Source organism: Gekko japonicus, unplaced genomic scaffold (assembly GCF_001447785.1).
Source record: "Gekko japonicus isolate JY-2015 unplaced genomic scaffold, Gekko_japonicus_V1.1 scaffold504, whole genome shotgun sequence".
In the NCBI taxonomy this organism is placed as follows: Eukaryota; Metazoa; Chordata; class Lepidosauria; order Squamata; family Gekkonidae; genus Gekko; species Gekko japonicus.
The window spans coordinates 519,134-541,723 of NW_015164197.1; the positions used below are offsets into that span (position 1 = coordinate 519,134).

The 22,590-nt window shown below is 44.5% G+C and overlaps 1 protein-coding gene across 3 annotated transcripts in view; it reads right to left on the reverse strand.

The window, feature by feature from the left end:
• PCMTD1 (protein-L-isoaspartate (D-aspartate) O-methyltransferase domain containing 1) overlaps positions 1–22,590 on the reverse strand; it is a 93,055-nt gene that overhangs the window by 41,802 nt on the left and 28,663 nt on the right. For 2 of the 3 annotated variants that reach the window (XM_015408371.1, XM_015408369.1), the window contains exons 1-3: positions 16,088–16,195; positions 12,205–12,629; positions 5,668–5,770 (exon numbers count right to left, since the gene is read on the reverse strand). In XM_015408371.1, the coding sequence (XP_015263857.1) occupies positions 5,668–5,770; positions 12,205–12,511 (410 nt within the window). In that variant the 5' untranslated portion in view covers positions 12,512–12,629; positions 16,088–16,195. Of the gene's footprint in view, positions 1–5,667; positions 5,771–12,204; positions 12,630–16,087; positions 16,196–22,590 lie in introns of those variants that run through there. The other variant, XM_015408370.1, reaches the window with a different exon arrangement.

Consider the following 22,590-nt stretch of genomic DNA (forward strand, 5'->3'; position numbering starts at 1 on the left):
CGTGCCTCTGACAAGGTGTTTCCTTAAATAGAGGCCTCCCCCAGCAGAGGTCAGGCAGCAGCTATTCAAATTCAAATTCACCCAGGCACTCAATCACAGGCAAAACAATGCCCCTTCCACTTCCTCTCAATTACAGGCAATCCCAGTCAAACAATGCCCGTTCCTCTCCCACACTCAATCAGCCAGGACTCTGCAAGAACTCTAAGTGCTTCCACACACTGCTAAACACAGTTTTCCCACAAAATATCCTTAGCTGAATTCTCTCAGCTGAAAGCAAGTAAAAGAAACCCACTCACCTCTCTCACAGCTCTCTCTCCTGCTCCTGCTCAGACACTTTGTAGACAGGTTTTGCAAGTTAATTATACCATCATCAGGAACCCCTTTTCAGGAAGAAGATGCATGCATGCTGAGAATTTGGGGAAATCAGACAATAAGATGGAAGGAAGTATATGTCCATACCTGGCTGGCACAAGGAATTTTTTTTTCAGTCTGGCAGAGTGATGCAGTCATGCATGACAGTAATGCAAGACTGAAGTTTTTCTTTGAAAGAAGGTTTCCTGCTCAGGAATGATGGAAGAATTAACCTAACACATTAGTATTCAATGACCTACTTCCAGGCTCCAGTACTTCTTCAATATCATCTTACCTTTGTACCTTCCCCCAGAGCGTTCAAAATCAGGGGGCAGGGACTGTTAAGAAATATCGGCATTAAATAGTGTAATTTAAAAGAACAAAAACGTGCAGGAATATTTAAACATCCTGGGTATTTTTTAGTATTTCAAGGGGTGCCCATTCTGGGTATAAGAACAAAATCCTTTTTAGGGCCAATCTGGCAAGTCTTTAAAAAAGGTACTGAATAGATTTGTTCTTGGTTTTGGATGTTTGTGTGGACTGATATGGCTGTATAAGTTTTTCATTAAAGGTACAGCCTATCAGCACTGGAAATTGTGTTTCCTTTACAAAACAGTATTCGAATAATTGAAAGTTATATGCAAATTGTATTGTCTTGTGAACATTTTGGTTTGGTGTCATTATGTTAGAGACAATGCTTGTCATATGCTAGAAATAGATTCATGATGCCTTTAGAAAACAATTCATGCCAAATATTATATGGAGGTACGTATCTTTTAAAAGTGCAGATTTGCAATTTCAAAATACTTTTGGATGAGCCACGGCCACATGGCAACCATAGCCAGGAAGGCTTTCTACCAGCTTCAGCTGGCTTTCTAGCTGTACTCATTTCTGGTTGACAGGGGCATGGAAAGCATCATACCGGCCTTGGAAAAAGCTAGTATGCATTACTGTGATGTCACTGCATAGTGCAAGGTCTTTTTTGTAATAGTACTTCATCTTTATAGACTTTTCATTCTAGAAATGTCTACCTGACTCTCTTAATTTCCATTAAGTCAGTGCAGACTATTTTCTTTCATCAGGCTTTTAATGGCTGTTGGCTTGATTTTTTATTACTAATTGCACTTTTTATACTTGTTTTATTGTTGATAATATGTCTATCACAGTAAGTTTGTAAGTTGTCTTTAGCATACTAATACTCCATGAAATTCATGCCTTTTAGGGGTATAAAATTTTTCTACATAATTCTTACCCTTCTTCTACTCTTGTAATGATAATGGTTTGAATTTTAATTCCTGTTCAACATGTGAGGGGAAAGGATTTCTGTCCATTCCCCATTTTGACTGTGGACCCTCATATTGTACCCACAGCATCTTTGAGGACCTACCAAACACTGGCTGCATTTTGAAAAGCACAAGTTCCACCAACAGGGCAAGTTATGCTCTACAAGCACTGCTATGGTCACAGTGCTTAGGATCCAACCCAGTTGAATGAGAGTTCAGATGAATGATGAAAATTTCTGGATATCAAAAATATCTTCAACTTAAACATAAACTGAGTCTACTTCACTATAATATAACCAGTGCAGAATCTCACAGAATCTCACCCTTTTAAACCCAATTTAGGATAAAACTCTTCTTAGGATTGCACAGTAAATTTCATTCAAAACTGAAAAGAAGGATTTTTTTAAAAAAAGAAAGGAAAAACAAAAAACCTAAAACCAAAACACACGTATGTGTTTCTCTGCAATCTCATACCTTGTTCTAAAATAATTTTTCCATTAAGAAGGGCAAATAATCTTTGCTCTGGAGTAGGTATGTTCTGCTTTTAGAAGTCTGAAATCTGAACATAGTTACCCTTCTTTTGATTGATTTTAATTAAAGATGACCCAAAATATTAAGCATTTCAGAGTAATTCCATTATATTCAATGAGAGTACTAAGAACAATGCAAATTCTGCTGCTACAGTTTCAGTATGGCAGGAAATGAGATAAATTGTGTGAATGAACAGTATATTTCAATCTCAGGAATAGTATGCTAACAGAATGACCCCAAGCAAACAGAATTAATCATATAGCTTGCAGCAGAAGCAGTAGATTTTAGGTGCTTTAGAAAGCATACAAATACTAGTATTGTCATTGGTGTGTGTAGTGAATCCTATCCCTTGGCTACATATAAACATTGAACTTGTGAGGTAGGTGAGGCTGTAGGAAGATATAAATATAATCCAAGTAGAAACCAGCAATTATCACATACTTGAAATATATATTGATATGCTGTTTTGAAATAGCTTCAGTCTAATTAATAAGATCTGAATTTTAAAATGTAGGCCTTTTCATTTTCAATATTAACAAATAAAAAAAGCTGAAGATAGCAAAAGAAACACAGATTCTATTGCTTATCTCTCTATATAGTAATTCTGTTTTGGTGTGAATGTTCGCTCCCTCAGCTGCCACTCTGAAGGTCTGCCAATCCCCTGGCTGCATTGCCTCGCTGCATTGCCTCAGCCCCGCCCACAGAGCTGGCAGCCAGCATCTTGCCCTCAGTCTGGAGGGAGCTGGCGAAGGGGATGGACGCTCCACCGAGAGAGTGGCAACCCCTCCACGGGGGAGGAGGAGGCAGACCTAGCGAGCGGCATCAAGCAGGGGAAGCACTCACCTTCTCACCTTCGCTGCCCCTCATGGCTCCTCTCCCTCGGCTGCAAGGCCGGCGCTTCATCAGGGTAATAGCTCAGCGGGCTGCACCGCAGAGAAGGCTGCCCAGCACCTTTCAAAGGCCCCCCCCCCTTACTTCAGCAGCAGCGCCAGCGCCAGGGAAGGTCTGGCCTAGAGGAAACGAGCTGCAGCTCCTGGAAAGCCGGACTATCTGCTGAGGAAGACACTTCTCTTGGCTCCTGTGTGGGACTAACTGTGACTAACTATCTCCTCAGTGGCTATTGGTAGGCAACCAAGCCTGCTTCTGTCAGTAAAAAAAACAAAGAACTTTCAGCATAACCCCCTCCCCTGCCCACTGCCAGCTTGGCCACTTTCCTGTCGGAATAAACATAAAATGGCTTTCTCTCCTTTTTGGCTCCACCATGGCTGGCTGGCTAATGAGGTGGGCCAGCGACCATCAAACCATTCTCTTCAACCCCGTTGTGTGGCTGACTTTCCCCTAGGGTTGCCAATCTCCAGATGGGACCTGGAGATCTCCCACTGTTACAATTGATCTCCAGATGACAGAGATCAGTTCACCTGGAGAAAATGGCTGCTTTGGAGGGTAGACCCTATGGCATTATCTGCTGCTGGGTCCTTCCATCCCTCCCCCAATGCTGTCCTCCACAGGATCCACCCCCCAAATCTCCAGGTATTTCCCTAAACAGAGCTGCCAAATGTACTTTCTCCTCAGTGCCTGTTGCTAGGCAACCAGGTTCTGTCAGTAAAAGGCCCTTTCCACACCTATTTTGGCCTTTGGGAGAAAACTCATTTGGGCCAGTCCAGATAAGGTTGCCAACTCCAGGTGGGAAATTCCAGGAGATTTGAGGGATGCAGCCTGGAGAGGGTGAGGTTTGAGGAGGGGTGGGACCTCAGACAGGTACAATGCCATAGACTCCAGCCTTTAAGCCAGCCATTCCCTCATAGGGAACCACTGTTGCCCATCTCCAGGTGGGGGCTGGAGATCACTCAGAATTACAACTGCTCTCTAGTAGGGAGGGGAGGAGATGGAAAGCTGAAGACAGGGGGCAGATAACAGTAGGTGGTTGGCTGGGAAGGAGGCAGGGTGGCCAACTCCAGGTTGGGAAATTCCTGGAGATTTGAGGGGTGGAGCCTAGAGAGGGTGATGTTTGAGGAGAGGTGGGAACTCAGACAGGTACAATGCCATAGACTCCACCCTCCAAACCAGCCATTCCCTCATGGGGAACCACTGTTGCCAGTCTCCAGGGGAGGGATGGAGATCACGCAGAATTACAACTGCTCTTCAGATGGCAGAGATCAGTTCCCCTGGAGAAAATGGTGGACACTATGTCATCATACCCTGCTGAGGTTGCCACAGCACATTGACGCTGAGTGTCCAAGGCCGGGCCACTCTCCCAGAGCCTCTTTCTAGAGTTCGTTGTATTTATTTCCACAACGAGCCTTATTCCTAGCTACATGTTTTAACTAGACAGTCAAAACATGTAATTGACTCTGAAACTCAGCAGTTATTTCATTGTAAACCCAATACTCCAGCTTTTACCTTCTAATAAGAAGGGATGATCCAGTCAGTACTCTGTGCTATGCAGCTAGATGCACTGGACAAAGTCTGGCAGGGAAAGGGGGGCTGAAACATCCCCAGACACAACATGGATATGGTACATATTTATGTCATAACAGGACATAATATCATTAAAGACAGGCCAAAAGTAATGATAATGCAACTGCTGTATGACATCCACTCATTCCAATGGAATATATACAATTCAAACCTTAGTGATACACACAATTCATTATCATGAAAACTCTTAAAATGCTAAAACAAAATTTGCATAGCTATTTCAATAATAAACATGAAAGTTTTAAAATCCTGTACATGTTTGCTGGCCCAGTGTTGAAGGGGGGAAGAGAACAGAGAGTCAAGAAGTCCCTACTTCATAACTATAACAGACGACACATACAAACAGTTTTTTGGCTAAAATTGGCCACAGCTTTTATTGGTTACAGCTGTAAGAAGCCTTGGAACAGCATTGAGCAAAACGGATCCAGGCATTGACTGACCCACCTGCCAATCAATAAACTCCAGCCCGCCCCAGCCCACCTGTGGTGAGGGAGAACCACTGGATGTCATGAACAACCACCACTGTGTGGTCCCACCTTCATGCCAAAATCCCTTAAGAGGATCCCTTGAAGCAGAGAAACAGGCATGCAGGCCAGTTTCCCTGAAAATGGATCCACCCACATAGTGATACTGCCACCAAAGTTGTGTCAATTGAAAATGAACAGAAAACATTGCCCAATGACATGTTACAACACAGAATATATCAAGGGACGAATAGGAGGGAAAAACGTCATGCAGCCAAGTGAAGATCAGGCGGCCCGAGCAGCCCTTTAAATCCCTGCAGGGACCCATAGCCCCACCCACCGCAAGCCAGTCCAAATTGGTTGACCCGGTAAAGGGGCAGGCCCAAGGCCCCCACAGCCGCACAACCTCCAAATGACCAGCAACCCTGTGCTTCTTTGCCTCATCCCCTCCCCCGCATGCCCACAAACAGTATCCACAAATAAGTTGAGGGTCCCAGATTTACGTCCACTAAAAGAACATATTATAGACACAAAATGAACTGAGCAGAGAATATACTTACTTATCAAAACTATCACTATATTTTATGAAGCTCTCCAGTTTTTCCTTTGCATATTCTACCACATCTGGATGAAGTTCTATTCCATGATTTATTCCAAAAGGGCCTGTAAATCAAGAATCAGTAGAAATGTAAGACTCACTGAACCAATAGTTACTTTGCCTATTATGTAAGAAACCTGGAGTGACCATTAAGCAATACTAAATATGCACTACAAGACAGACCTGTAGGCAACACTGATAGAAGTGTTTCCATGCCTAGGAACACTAGGAACTAAGGGTGTGGGATTTATTCTACACACAGAAGGGCTAGAGAGAAGGAAGTTAACAAGTCATCCAGTGGACTCAGGATGAGCAATGAATTGAAAAGGGCGGAGACACACAGAAAGGAAAAGTTTGAGACTACAGCAAAGGCAGAACCAAGCAGGGACAGGATTGCACCGGAGTCTAATAACCAAAGGCACAAGCTGGGGCGGCGGGGGGGGGGGGAAGATAAGAGATGTCAATCCCAAAACTGCAATGTGTGTGGAATCAGGAAGAGGTTATAATTTCATTTAGGAAGGTAAAAATGCTTTAGATACCTTTGTGAAGGCAGTGTTTTTATAGAAATTTTATCATAAAATGCTTGCAAAAAAAGGGGCAGGGAGAGAGGTGAGAAAACAGGTTGCTTATCTGTAACTGATTATCTTCGAGTGGTCATCTGTGCATTCACACCCATGGGAAACACGGCGCCTGCACTGGCCCCAACCAGTAATCTTTGCAAGTTCAGCAGGGGATTTCACTTTCTTTCCGTGTGCTGTGCAGGAACTCTCACCACACATACACACGGGGTGGGGCATGGACATCCTGCCAGTTCCTTCTGACTACTGTGCAAACCCCAAATTCTATATCCAGAAGGCTGGCAGCAAAGGGGAAGGATGGGTGGGCAGTATGAATGCACAGATAACCACTCAAAGGTCATCAGTTACAGGTAAGCAATCCGTTTATTTTCTTTGTGGTCTCTGTGCATCGCACCCATGGGAGAGTAGCAAGCTCTGGCTTACCTGGAGGAGGGTGCTGGCAGCTACTCAGTCACATGTGGATAGCAAGATGGATCATCCCACCAGTGCCTGCTGCTGTGAACAGATGTCTAGGGCACATTGTTTTATGAAGGTGCTAGGGGTCACCCATGCGCTGCTTTGCAAATGTCTTGTAACGGTACCACTCTCAGAAAGGTGGTGGATGTACCCATTGCTCTTGTGGAGTGTGCCCTCACCAGCCCAGGGAGGGGTCACTTGGCTAGCAGGTAGTACAGTTTGATCACGCCAACAATCCATTTGGATAACCTCTGCACTGATATCTTGTGGCCCCTGTTGTTTGAGGCGTAAGAGATGAAGAGATGAGGATCCTTGCAGTCTGGCCTCATCCTATTTAGGTAGCACAACAGGGTTCATTTGACATCCAGAGAGTGGAGCCTCCTCTCTGTTGTTTGCAGGTCTTGTGTAGAAGGTTGGCAAAGTAATGTTGTTGTGTAAATGAAACTCTGACATCACTTTTGGGAGAAAGTTCATGTCAGGTACCAAGGAGATCCCATCCTGGTGAAAATGTAGATATGGCAAGTCATGCCTGAGAGCTAGAAGTCTGCCCATGCACTTGGCCATTAAAAAGGCTGTTTTCCTTGTGAGCAACTGCGGGTTACCTGTTGCCACTGGTTCAAGGGGTTTTTCTGCCAGCATCTGTAGGACCAGAGGTAAGTCCCAGGCAAGCATCAGATGCTTAACAAGAAGGTACATGTGCACGAGTCCCTTTAGAAAGCATTTGGTGTCCAGGTGGGGACACCTTTGGTGATGTGCTGAGATGGCAGCCAGGTAGACCCAAAGCAAGGAGTGACTCATGCTTTCATCCATGAGAGGAGAAAACTAAAGATTGCAAGAAGTCCTCCTCTGTCTGGATCTGGGTAGGTGGTGAATCAAAGGTACTGCCTATGGTGGGGTACAATGTTCAGATGGAAGTGTCCTTGAGGTCCAGTGTGGCCATCCATGCCCCTTCCTTGAGAAGGGGCAGGATGTTTTGCAGTGAAATCATCTTGAACTTGTGGTAGGCGATGAACTCGTTCAGGGCCCTCAAGTCCATTATGGGCCTGATGCTGGCATCCTTCTTGGAAAAAGTAAAGTACCAGGAGTAGACCCCATGCCCCAAGGAGTGTGGCAGTACCCTCTCTATGGCCTATTTGTCCAGAAGTGTTTGCACTTCTTCCTTCAGCAAGTTGGATGCAGAGGTTGAGACAAATGCTAGCATGGGGGTGTCTGGACAAATTCTATCATGTAGCCCTGTGAAATGACCGAGGGGACCCACTGGTCCAAGGTGATTCACCTCCAGGCTGGAAGGAAGGAGTGCAGGCAGGTGTCTGAGGTGTGTAATGGTCAAGATATGAGAGGTGGGGTAGGGGTATAGGAGTCAAAGGCCCTGTTTGAAGGGCTTAGTGCCCTTGCTTCTGGAAGACTGTTGTTTGCCAGGAAACTTTGTTTTAGGCAGGTAGGGTGGTCGCTGTGAAGGTTAGTGTGGTTACACCAGGCCTGGTCAGGAGATTACTTTACTATATTGGCGTTTTGGCCAAGATATGCTCTTATAGGTGTGTAATAGTGCCATAATACCTAGGTTCCTGAAGGCTTTAATGCTTTTGTACAATTCCTGGAGGACAGTGTCTGTCATGGAGTGGAAGAGGCCCTCTCCATCGAAGGGCAGGTCATCAATGTAGGAACGTGTCGGTCTGGAGGGTGGGTGCAGAGCCACAAGTGTCTCCTCAGGGCAATGGCAGAAGTGATCATCTTTGAAAAGGTGTCTAGGGCATGTTTCAAGGAGCTTATTTGTCATTTAGCAAGAAGAATGTCCTCCTTTGGCAGTTTCTGCACAGCCGTGCACTGATTATCTGAGAGTTTGGCGAGGAGCTTTGAGAATTGCTCCCAAAGGGCATATTGGTAACAACCCGTGCAGGCCAAGTAGTTGGAGTTCTTGAACCCTTGCACTCCTATAGTGTAAAGCTTTCACCTAAAGGCATCCAGCTGCTTGCTTTTCCTATCAAGTGGGGTTGAGTGAGTGTGTTTGCTCTTTGACAAGGCAGTCACGACCAGTGATTTGGGCACTCGTCTCTTGGACCTTGTACATGTGGTCCAGCCACCTGGAGGATACTGGAGTTGATGGTTTGACCCAGGGAGTTTTGGATGCATCTAGCATCATCATAGTCACAGGGAGAGCAACGGCTGTGGATGTGTCGAGTTGAACAATACTGAAGATGGCGTTGGTCACTATGGGTTAAGTTTGCACGATGGATAGGTTAAGTATGTGCACCATTTTCTTGACAAGTTCACCATAAGACTTCAGATCCTCTAATGGGGAGTTCGGGAGATCGTCAGTAACTTGCAGTATCAGAGAAGGGTTGGTATGACATGCATGGTGGTCAGAGCCATCCCTATCCAACTGTCTGACCCCACTGTCTGATTCATCGGTGTCAGAGACCGCAGGTATTTAGGATACATGCACATCTCCTCCCTCTGAGCTGGAGGCAATGGTGGCCAGGGCAGTATCAGTATGGATGCTGAAGTCTCCCTCAGCTGTTCCAATGTTCCCTTGCATGAGGGCATGTAGTGTTTGGATGGGCAGCCTGTCGATGCTGAGGGTTGGGTGGTTGTGGGCATTGGTATTGATGGGTGTCTGCTGGGCGAGCGGGACGGGTGGGAGTATTCTGATCTCTCATCCAAATTGGGAGCGTCTCTGGGTTAAGCCATGGGAGAGTGGAAGGGAAGGGATAGGCTCCAACAGGCACTTGGAAGGGAATGGTTGTTTCTCTGTGTAGCAAATGGCTTTGGTGCCAATGAGGGGAAACCCAAAGATGGGTTTTGGTGCTGTGATCACTCATGTGGAGATTGGGTTGGTGATGGCATCGATCATGCCCAACCAAGTTCAGTGTGGAGCTTCCATAGCTAAATGACCTGGAGTGCGACGATTATGAGCTTCACTGGGTTAGGTCAATTTCATCTACATCAGACTCCAATGGAGGAGTTGTTGGATGTGCAATGGTGCGGCTTGGGATTTTGGCACTGGGGAGTTCATCTGATGGGTGGGCGAGTCCAATAACTTCAACGGAGGGATCAGCTAAATTTGAGTTGGATCCGATGTCAGAGGCTGCAATAAGGCAATGTGGGTCATAGAGCTGTGTTTGGGGCTCTGTGACCTCTGCTGAGAGCCTCCAGATTGTCCTTCAATTGGCTCCTGTCCTCCCTGCCAGTTTGGTGTAGTGGTTAAGAGCGCAGACTCTAATCTGGGAGAACCGGGATTGATTCCCCACTCCTCCACATGCAGCTGCTGGTGTGACCTTGGGTCAGTCACAAGTTCTCTCAGAGCTGTTCTCTCAAGAGCAGTTCTCAAAAGAGTTCTTCTCAGACCCACCTACCTCACAGGGTGTCTGTTGTGGAGAGGAGAAAGGAAGATTGTAAGCTGCTCTGAGACTCCTTTGGGTAACAAAAGGTGGGGTATAAATCCAATCTATTCTTCATCTTCTTTGCAGAGGTAGACGATGCCGATTTCAAAGCTGACCCTGACCTCTTTGATGTCAAAGGGCCAGTATCGGAGAGGGCTCTTTTAGAGGCTTGAGAGGCCTGCCCTGTGGGTGGAGTGTGCCTGGTTAACTTGGTTGATGGCTTGGAGGTCTCTTGTTGTGTGGACGCAGTTGCCGCTATCTTGGTGGGGTCCAAGGCAGCTTCCAGAAGCGCTGCCTGAAGTCTCACAGCCCAGTTTTTATGAGTTTGCTTGGAAAATTTGGCACAGTGAACACAGGATTAAGGGTGGTGGGCTTCCCCAAGGCAGAGCAGACAGAGGGAGTGACCGTCTTGGGGCATGAGCTTGCTCCCACACGAAGTACACCTCTTTAAAAATCCCCACATGGAGAGGGGGGAGGGAGAGGAGGGCAGAAAGTCCGAAACTAAAGTCCTCTTTTTTGTTTGTTTTTGCAGAATGAAGAAGAAAGATGAAGATGAGAGTACTGAGCTGAAGAAAAACCTGAAAAATCCAATGAAGGAAGGTTCAACAGACCGAAGCAAAGCATCAACTGATCAGCGTGGTGGTCAGAAGAGAACTGGCAGGATGTCCGTGCCCCACCCCTGTGAGCATGCGTGGTGGGAGTTCCTACACAGCACACAGGGGGTGTGAAAATCCCTACTGAGATTGCAAAATTTACCAGTCGGAGCCAGCACAGGCCCCTTGTTTCCCATGGTTGTGATGCACAGAGAGCACAAAGATCTGGCTTTATTCTTCCTTTACAAATAGTATAATTATTGGCTAGCTTACACATTACGTTTTCCATTTTTTGTCTCACTCATCTGCTATTATGTAGATGTCCACAACAGTAGGGAGAAATGGAACAATGAACCAGGCTGCAGAGAGCTATAGGGAGCTGCAATTTCCACAAAACTTTACCAGCTATTGCTGTGACTGTATCAATCAGTGTATAGCTCTGTCATCCATATGGGACAGTGCGGGAAGAAGATAATGTCTTGTATGAAGTGGCCCTAAGTGCCTTATAAAACAAAAGAAAATAAAACAGCTGAGTCACTGAGAAAATCATGTTTAGTGAAAATACATTTAGGAATTTTCCTTTTGGTAAAAACTGTTCGGAAAGGCTATTAACACATGAATGGTTCATAATCTCTTTCAGCACAGCTGTTTAGAGTATTCTGAAACAACTTGCTTTAATAGGGGCCTCTGAAGCGAGCTTTCATTCTTTTAGTGTTTTAAGAAGGTGGTATTGACAATATCAGATTTGCTGGATTAATGAATCTGCATGCCATACAGAAAATGTGCCCAGGCCTGTGCTGTGCTGAACACTGTTAATACAAAAAACCCCACCCTATTCCACTCACAAAAACTGCAGCTTCCCATAATGGAGGAGTTAGCTGTCAAATTTGTTTATCATGAGGAATAATATACAGTGTATTTTTAATCCCAAATCGCTAACCCATTTAAGATTTTAATAATCATGCTATATTTTGCTGTATAATTTGGATTCTTATCCATGAGAGCCAGTGTGTGTAGTGGTTAAGAGCAGTGGCTTCCGAACTGGAGAACTGGGTTGGATTTCCCATTCCTCCACATGAAGCCTATTGGGTGACCTTGGGGCCAGTCACAGTTCTCCCATAACTCTCTCAGTCTCACCTACCTCACAGGGTGTCTGTTGTGGTGAGAGGAAGGGAAGGAGATTGTAAACTGCTTTGAGACCCCTTAAGGTAGAGAAAAGCAGGATATAAAAGCCAACTCTTCTTCTTATAAACATGACTATTTTATATTTTGAAATACCGAGGGCAGACATAGAGTGTAATTTGGTCTATTACTTTCTGAACAGCTGGAGATGCTGTTTAAATCTGAGACATTTTGAGAACAATTTAAATTTAACACTTATTAAGACCGTGCTAAAGTGAACGAGAGTTTCATGAGTGCATGTTTGTAAAATTATGGTTACCAAGATTGTGTCTATCATAATGATTAAGAATAATTAAAAAAATGTAATTACCTAATATCAATCCCACCATAGTGCTTAAATAGCCAGTTCCACTACCCAGATTAAGGAAAGACAATCCTGGCTGAAGTTTCAGAGCTTCCATTACTTCGGAATAAATGCAAGGTGCTGATAAATGTATATTCCCATGCTTCCAAGCCAAATCTTTATAAGCATTGTCCCTATATCCTTCCAGATAGTAATCACCACGATCGATAGCTCTGAAGGCTTGCTCCACTCTCTCCGTGCGAATATATTGTGCTTCTTTCAAGTTATCAATTAAATCATCATTGTCTTCTCCTGCGCTCACAGCTCCTCCCATGATGATTTCTCTAACAATTCAATTAACTTCGGACATACATTGGCAAGTGCTTGTTTGATGTCTCCATGTAGAAGTGGATGCGATCCTGTGTGGCTCAACAGTGCTTTGCAAGTGAATCCTAAAAGATTTTAAAGAGAAAATGCTTTTATCTTCATAAGACATAAACAAACACTTTAATGCACAGATCAGAGTACTTTTAGAAAATGATATTCAGTTGTGTTTATATTTTATAGTATGACTATATTTGAATTAACCCAAAAGTTTTGTGCACAGTGGAATTTCTGACAATTGTAACTGTGAATTTTATAAAGTGAAGAAAATAAACTATATGAATGTTTCCAAAGGCAAATAGGTAAAAATTAGCCTAGAAATATGCATTTGAGCTTCAGATGAAATAAATCTCTTTTTTTAATCTATTCCAGACCCACATGCCAATTCCCCTTCGGGGGGGGGGGGACTCCTTTTAAAAAGCCTCTTGAGTTATTAACTTGTGGACAGGCACTTAGCCTGAGTATCCTACAGAACAAAGTCTGAGTCCAGTGGTACCTTTAAGACCAACAAAGTTTTATTCAAGGTATAAAGTTTTAAGTACATGTGCACTTCTTCAGATACGGCAAAACAAAACTTCTTCAGCCACTGTATATAGGTAGAGAGAGTGGGGGGGGGGGGTAGTTGCCAGGAAGGTCTAGTTAGAGTCAAGATGCATAAGTAACTGGGTGATTATAGCTGAGATTGGATTAAGGCAGGTGGTAAGATCTGTGAATAGCAGTAAACTAGCATACAAATACAAGTTTGAGTCCAGTGGCACCTCCAAGACCAACAAAGTTCAATTCTGGGTGTGAGAAATGAGAGACTTAGCATGTGTAGATGCATACTCCTTCAGCTACACTGAAAAAAACTTCCTCAAAGTTTAGTTGCCAGGAAAGGCTAATTAGAGTCAAGATGCATAAGTAACTGAGCAATAAATACAGCACAGATTGGAATAACACATATGGTAAGACCTGTGGATGACGTACAGATAATTAGAGTAAAGACAAATTTTTAATTAGTACATCAAAATTTGCTCCATGGTACAAAACCATCAAAAAAGATCGTCTTATAGTGCGTTATTTGACTGAAATTACAATTTATAAGCTCAGGGTAGCATTCTCATCATTACATTTTCAGTCAATGACAACTGAGATGCTGCTCAGACGATTCCAAAAAAACCCACAACCCTGTAGATCAGCGTACATGTATCTGTGGAACCTCAATTGAGTACCTGCCACATTACGTTTTAAATTGTCCATTATACTCGGAACCAAGGGAAAGATTTCTCGCCAATATACTGTCTAGTCTCCATCCTCTTTCGAATTCTGCTAATCTCTATGTTGTCAGAAACAGATTCTTTCATTTTCAACAGGATGGCACTTTTTGCCCTAGCTGCCAGGAAAATAGGACCAAATGTAGCAACTAGGAAGGTATCAACTGATACAGCTGCTGCTAGTTAGTTTGGTAAAAATTATCAGATTTTAAAGCTGACTAAATCTTAGACAATATATATTATTTTGATATATTTTACTGTTAGATTTGTAAGTATATTTTATTATAAATGATTTCACATTGTGAAGGCCTATGGCCATATACAATAAATGTTCTACCTATCTAATAACAACAGACATGAGAACTAAGGTTGAGTCTAGTGGCACCTTTAAGACCAACAAAATTTAATTCTGTGTACAACTGAGAACTGAGTGACTTAGCATGTGTAGTGAGATAGGAACCTGATATCTCTGTTAAGCCCCGGGGGTTCCATTGTTCTGAATGATGTAATAACTTGTTATTCAGCAATCTCCCATTCAAATTTGTTTCTGAAATTCCTTTGCAATAAAACAGCTACTCTGAGGTACCCCACTGAGTGCCCTAGGAGGTTGAAATGTTCTCCTACAGTTTTCTCAGTTTAGTGTTTTTTGATGTCAGATTTGTGTCCATTAATCCTTTAGCATAGGGTTTGACCTGTTTGCCCTATTGTCAGCTATGCTGCCATGAGGGTGCTGTACGTTTCTAATTGCTGTGCATTCCTTCCCATGCGCTTAACTGCTTCTTTGCTGTAACGCATATCTCTCAAGGCCACTGGAGGTGTTGATGTGTCTAGGTTTCCTGGGAAGCTTCTTACGTTCCCCGCTTCTGCAGCCGTTAGAAATCTGGCAAAGGCCCGCGCGCGGGAGCGCTTCTAATTGGGCACTACGTGGGGTGTGTGTGCATACAAATGCCCTATATCCTATTATGCACATAGGTAACCCGCCATTCCTAACAGTGTTCATGTTACTGCATCTATAGCTTTTCAATAAAAGTAAAACCTTCCTAGAAGCGTGTACTTCGTTGTCTTGCTGTGGATCCTGACACCTATGTAGAGAACTAAAGGGCACTGTTGGCATTTAATGGCATATATAATGTCAGAAGATGAGCAATTGAATAAGCTTGAGATGGTGTAGCTGATGTTGTTAGGTCCAGTAATTGTGTCGTCTGAGTGTATACGGCAGCAAAGTTGGCATCTGGGTTTATTACAAGCTCTGGTACGAGTGTCCATGTTCAAATTGAATGTTGTATTATTGTTGGTGAGGAGTTATTTGAGATTGGGGGGCTGTCTGTGTGCCAGAAAAGGTTTGTCCCTTAGTACTTATCCAGTAGAGGCTGTTAAGTCACTGATGATGCACTGAACTCTTTTGAGTTGATAGCTGTATGTGACCACTAGTGGTGTTCTGTTATTGTCTCTTTTGGGCCTGTTTTGTAACACATTTTCTCTGTATACCATTCTGGATTTGTTAATCTACAGTTATCTGAAACAATTAATTCTTCATTATCCTCCATAGATGACTGTACTATGAAAGATAATTTTGTTAACTAGGAGCCTCTTGAGATTTTCATGAGCCCTATAATTTAATTATATGCTTAAATCTATAAAGAAATTTGGTGTCATATAATGTTCAGTTTAGGGGGAATTCTTGGAAATAAAGGATGTTGGGCTATATTACTAAAATTAGCTTCTTTTCCAGAGGATTGGAAGGTAGCCAGCGCATCTCCAGTGGTTAAGTAGGGAACCAGGAACTTCAAGTCCATTAGCCAAACATAAGTTCTGTCTACATTGGTAAAAAAACTAGGGTTGCCAGGCCTTACCTCTCTGCTGGCAGGGGGATCCTGGCCTTCCCTCTAAGGTCTTCTGGCACGTGTGGTATGTGTGCCACGATGACATCACCCAGAAGTGACATCATCACACGGGGCACATTCTATAGGGGATGCTCTGACATTCAGCTAAAAACTCTATGCAACATACCTGGCACAATAATGTCACCTCTGGATGATGTCATCATACCAGGCATATTGGGGGCCGTAAGGCTGATCGGGGGTGAGGTTCCCCCCACCTCCCAGCTGGCTGGTGGTGGATTTGGGGCCCCAGGATTGGGGGAAAACCCACCCCCATTGGGGGGTTGGCAATCCTAAAAAAAATTTATTAATGCTAAAACTACTAAGCAAAGAAAAGCAAGCCTTGCTATGAAAGAATAAGCCACTTACTGAAACAAAGAAGACATCACTCACCTAGGTGTTTTTTGTTTTAGATATTTCAGCGATAAAGTAGGAGGCTTTTCCTTCTAAATGTCTTTTATTGGCCTGTTTTTTTCTTCTTCTTCAAGAACCTTCCTCACAGGATTACTGGTAAGGAATGATTAAAAAATGTCTGTAAATACATCTGATAATCAAGTACATATTACCAACAACACAGCCATCAGTGTAGATTGATATTAAAGAAAAAGGAAAACCAAAGTCAAGCAGGTCCATAGCCAGCAAGGGGTGCAGCAGGCAGTGCCCCCTAGTGAATTTGTAGTGCCCCACCCAATCTTCCCGAGTGCCCCACCCAATGTTTTCCATAAAGCCACGCCACCGCTTTACCCCGGGACCGGCTGCAATGAGATTCTCCCAAGCTCAGTGTGCTGGGATCTGGCCATGTGGAGAAGAGGGTGCTGAACTCATGTGCACATATAGTACAGACCCCAGGCACCCAGGCTAGGGCAGCAAAGCACAGATGGCAGCAGCTGTGGCACCGGAGCAGCCAGGCTCCTGTGGGAGGGAGCTCTCCCGGGCCAACAGCAGCTGCCAAGACTGAGGATCGATGTTCAACCCAGGAGAGGCCCTTTGCCTTTCACTTCCAATGGCAGCCACTTGGCTCATGCCTCTCCTCTGCAACAGCAAGGCTGTGGTTTCCTGCTGACTGAACATAAGATTGCAAGTATGTAGCCCATTCCTCTGGGCATTTTCGTGGTGGCCCCTTAAACTAAATTTAATTTAATTACCCCCAGCGCCCCAGCAGCCTTCTCCCCAAAAAAATCCTGTCTACGGCCCTGAAATCAAAGCTTGGATCCAGAACTGCACAAATGGTACATAAATGAACTTTGTGCAGTTCTGTTTGTATACTTAACACTTAACTTATATTTTATATCGCCTAAGCAGAAACACAAGAAGGGATACAATTAGCGTTGCTAGTTCTGATTTGGGAAATACCTGGAGGTTTTGGGTGTGGACCTCTGAAGGGTATAATGCCATAGGATCTACCCTCCAAAGAAGTCATTTTCTCTACAGGAACTTATCTTGGTCATCTGGAGATCAACTGTAATGGCCAAAGATCTCCAAGTGACACCTGAAGGTTGACCCAAGATACAATAAGTCTGGCGGTTGCTGCAGTCCTGTCATTGTGATTACACTTGTTGAAAAGCTCTAGTGCAAGCAGAAGTTTTGCACTGGACCCAACGTAGGGTTCCCTGCTCCAGGTTGGGGAATACTTGGAGATTTTGGGGGTGGAGCCTGAAGAGGGCGGCACTTGGAGAGGGCAGGGACTTCAATGGACTATAATGTAGTTTGAAAATGACGCCTTCTGGAATTAACCATCAGTAGACAATGCTCTTTGTAGAAAAAGGATTAAGTCTTTATATTTCTTTCTCTTTTGTCTTATTTCAAATGGAATGTCTTTTAGAATCCTGATGATATTGTCCCCGATTTTCAAGGGTGTTTCTGTAGTTGCTTTCAGGACAGAATCCCTCACATGTCGCTTTGAGAATCTAGCTACTATTTCCCCAGGCAGATTATTCTTTTTGATGTACACGGAATAGGACCTATAGACCACATCCATTTCGCTTGCAAGATACTCCGCTTCCAAATCTGTAACTAGGGCTAATGCTTCACTCAGGAGTTGCTTTAGATTCTCACCTTTTAATTCTGGGACCCCTTGAAACTGTAGGACCAAATTTGCTTTCTCCATTTGCAGCTGTAAAAATTGTGATTCTTCCGAAGCTTGTTTCTGTTCCAGCTTTTGCACCTTTTTCTTGACTTTTTTAGTGTTGGTGTCCATTCCTTCACCTTCTCAGCCGTTTGCTCCTTTATCAGTCAGTTGGAGCTGCTGAGTTGCAAGATTCTGGTTTAGAGTCGTCAGCTGTTGTTTGATGTTAGTCATCTGGTCCAGCAGAGGGTGCAAGGAATCTGCCAGCATTTTGGAGAACTCAGTGACCTCTTCCAGTTCAGGGCTCAAGATCCTGGCTCGTTTCACTTTAGCCGATTTGTCTTTCTCTGCCCTCTTCCCCGCCATCTTTATGGGTTGTTTACTTTTATGAAAACTTGCTAAAGTCTCTGAAATACGCCCAAACGCTTAGCTCTGGTAAGTCTCTCAAAACAGATTTCAACACTTTTTCTTCCGCTCCCCCCTTAGTATTTCATTGTTTAGTTCATGTGCATGGGAGGGGCCCCTCCCCCGCTTGCTTTTTTCGCCATTCCCAGTGGGTAGCTTTCTTTTTAAATTCTCGTATTTGCTTTAACCCGACTCACTGTTCATTGTGGGTCATACGACCTCGCTTGGCACACATTCAAAATGCTCGATCTCCAACGCTTGTCCCGGTCAGCACCTCTAGATCCATATGGACACTCAGCGGCAGGACCGTCGGGGCGGAGGAGTGCCTCAATTCCCCAGCATCGCGCTGGTGAAGAGGTCACCCCTCAAAAGCCCATGGCTAAGAGCCTTTTGCCAAGGCTCCGGGGGGGAGCCACCTGTCCCCCCCCCCCCCGGGGAAAAGCGACCCATCGACCCCCCCCCCCTTTCCGCTGGTGCGCAGATCACATCCCTGGGAGGTCCGGGAGATGTGTCTGCCAGCATGTCGCCATAAACCGAAAGTCCTGTTCAAAAATTCTGTAGTGGGTAAGTGTGGAACCTCTTAAAGCATAGGGCAGGGATGGCCAAACTTGCTTAACATAACAGCCACACAGAATAAACGTCAGATGTTTGAGATTCACAAAACATGAACAAATATTACATACGTTTTTATTGAAACATATGCAGAATTTACTTTTTATTAACATTAAATTAGACTGTGTGAAAGAGGTGCATGCGGCTCCTGAGCCGCAGTTTGGCCACGCCTGGCCTAGGATATAATTTTCCTTAATAGCCAATTTTATAATAGGTGATGGCTAATTTTGCAGACCTGAAATAAACCACTGAGAACAGATGCGATGCAATCATAAACTGAGATGATGTCAAAAAGCATAAACACATAGGTGGTTATGAACCAAATAAAACTCCTCTGTTGAATATTTCCAGAAAGTGTCAATAACAACACAGATCAGCTGCTTACATCCATTAAATACAAAGATATTGTGACACATGCCAAATATGTTGCTACCTATGCAGAATACAGTGTTTTGCCAAAGGAAATATGAAGTATTAGTTACTTTGATAATACAAACTGTGTACTTCAGAAATCAGCAAGCCAATCAACAATCATAACATGTGCAAGAACAAGTATAATGTTCAAAAGGTTGGAAGGCTAGGTACAAACATCAACTGGCTGATGCACTAGATGAGTAACATAAACATCTAGTTAAAATTGACTAGGGCTGCGGTCACACACACTAAGTAATCCACTTTCAATCCACTTTCAATGTACTTTCCAACTGGATTTTTACTGTGTGAATGGGCAAAATCCACTTTGAAAGTGCACTGAAAGTGGATTATTTAGTGTGTTTGACCACAGTTTTAATTACCCTGGAATAATCCTGATTCCTGATATTTTTAAAAAAAGGTTCCTTCTGTGATAAAGTACAAGTGAAGGAATCACTGGTATCAGCATCTACTCTGGCGCTGGTCCCATCATCCACATCCTTGTTGTACAACTTACAGGGTGATACCTTGCTTAAGAAGCTTGTCTCAATGGATATGGCAGCATTAAAAGCCAACTACAATAAAAAGTCTTACATACATTTTCTCAAGTGTGCAAGTAGTGCCAAACATAAATGAACCTATGAAGAAAAAACCCATCAACATAATGGCCCCCACAGGGGCACAGATAAAATAGTGTTCTTGGTGTTTTGTATTCTGGCTCTATTGCTATCAAAGTACTTGAAAACCAAAAAGTACATTGTTTATCAGAAGTAACACTTACAGTTTCTGAAATTACTGTCAGAGCAAAATTGCTCCCTACAAAATTTATAATGACCTGCAGAGCTGGGTATGAGATATTGCTGACTCTCTAGCCCTCATGGGAGCAACAGTGCCTACAGACACCTTTCCTGGCACACAAATGTTTTGAGAAAGTGGGCAGGCAGGAATAGGTGGGACTTTCGTTCAGAAGGGCTTCTGATTAGCCACTCGAGAGCTGATTGGCTGTGCAGATTTTTAAAAAAACCTGGTATTGCCCTGACCAGCTCAGTCTCATCAGATCTCAAAAGCTAAAGCAGAGTTGTCCTTAGTTAGTATTTGGATGACAGCCCATCAAGGAAGACCAGGTTTGCTGTGCAGAGGCAGTCTACAGCTTGAAGGGGGGGGGGGGAATGGCACAAGGATCTTCACTGTGTGACTGGAGATAAGCTGTGTGTATGAAAGAAAATATTTTTAAACAGTGTGCTCATTTTAAAAGACATCCTGCTAAGCAGAGCTTCTGCCTGATACATTGAAGAGTTACTATTAGAACGACCATTGGTACTCACTGTGAAGGGTCCTTCTCCTCTGAGGCTTGGAGGACATCTTGTGGGTGATTCCCATCCTTCATCAGGGAGGCAGGACTAAGTTCAAACTTCTTCCTGTTTCCTTTGGTGGGAGTCACCCAGGCTCAGTTTTGGTGCTCTGAAAGCAGTATACTATATTAACCATACTTAGTAGAAGAAAAAACTATCATAATAGTAGTCTTAACAGGAAGAACAAGGAAGGAAAAAACAAACAAGATAAGATTAAATTGATAAATATCATTAACTTTGGTTCTCATTCCCTCTCTCTCTCTTCTCCCTCTCCCACTGACCCCGTGCCCTCCTTTTCACATGCGATCATCTGAGTTGTTGTTTGAGGGCAGCAGTCATGATAGTAAAAGACAGGAGGGAGGATGACGACCCGGGAGGGCCAAGATGTCCTCCAAGCCTCAGAGGTGAAGGACCCTTCACGGTGAGTACCAATGGTCGTTCTCCCTCTGAGGTGGAGGCCATCTTGTGGGACCTCCCAGAGCAATGTCCTTAAGTTTTGGGTGGGAGACCGTCATCCGTCGATAGAATAAAGGACTCGACGACCAAAGGCTGCATCCGCAGGATCAAACATGTTGATTTTATAGTGTTTTATGAAGGTGGATAAGGACGACCAAGTAGCCGTTTTGCAAACTTCTCCCACCGATGCTCTGTTAGCGAAGGCCGCGTTTGCAGCTGCACTGTGTAGAGAGTGGGCCGTGATGCCCTCAGGAACTTCAAGGCCGAGGGTCTTATACGCCTCAGCGATGCAAGTTCTGAGAGTAGACCCTATAGCTGGCATGGACATCTTCCCCGTATGAGGAGAAATGTTGATGAACAAGGCCTCTGTTTGTCTAATGGGTGTTCTCAAAATATAGCACTTGAGTGCCCTTCTCACATCTAGAGTGTGCCACGCTTTCTCTTTTGGATGTTTGGGATGTGGAGCGAAGGAGGGGAGACAGATCTCCTGGGATTTGTGGAACCTAGTGTTCACCTTAGGATAAAAAGATGGATCTGTCCGTAAGACTACTTCATCCTTATGGAAGATACACAGCTCCTTCTGAATTGACAGAGCTCCTAGTTCTGAAATTCTTCTGGCTAAAGTAATGGCCACTAAAAATAAGGTTTTCATTCTTAACCACTTAAAGGAAATGTCCTTGATAGGTTCGAACAGCCTGTCAGAGCTGAAAGAACCGTGTTAAGTTTCCATGTAGGGAATCTGTGTTGCTGTGGAGGATCCTTGAACGAAGCTCTTTTGAGAAACCGACGAATATGAGGGTGTTGTGAAATAAATAAACCCTTGAATTTTGGTAGAACAGAAGCTAGGGCTGCCATTTGTCTTATGAGCAGAGGTCATTTCGGGGGGAATCGCGGGGGATGGCAGTTCCCCCGGGTGAGGTACGGGGGGCGGGGCACATGACGAAGCCCCGCCCCCTGCTTCCGGCCACCCCGCTTCCGGCCCTCATTCAGCCAGGAGGAGGCAGGAGAAGAGGGAGGGTAAGTTGCTTCCTCCCTGCCTCTCCCCACCCCTGCCTGCCTGGGGCCAGGGAGGGCCTTCGCGGGGCTTCCTTGCACTCCCGCCGGCCTTGCAGGTCCACCGCCGGGCCCCTCATGGGGCTCGGCAGTGGAGCTGCAAGGCCGGCGGCCGGGACCGTTGGGAGGCAGGGGGTGTGGCCTTATGACACACTTCCGGTGATGTCAGGGGGTGTGGCCTTATGACACACTTCCGGTGATGTCAGGGGGTGTGGCATATGCTAATGAGTTATGCTAATGAGTTCCCCTAGCTCTTTTTCTACGAAACGACCCCTGCTTATGAGGGTTGTGGCCCTGAGGCTGTTAGAGCGACCGTCTTGAAGGAAGTCTAGGATCGACCCAATCTTGGGATGCAACAGATCTACTTTCTTCCTCCTTGCCCAGTGGACGAACGCCTTCCACGTAACGTTGTATATCCGTGAAGTGGATGGTTTTCTGGATGCCATCATCGTCTCTATGACTGGTGCCTTGTAGCCTAACTTTATGAGTTTGTTCCTCTCAACCTCCATGCGGTCAAAGCAGAACCAAGCGGGATTGGGATG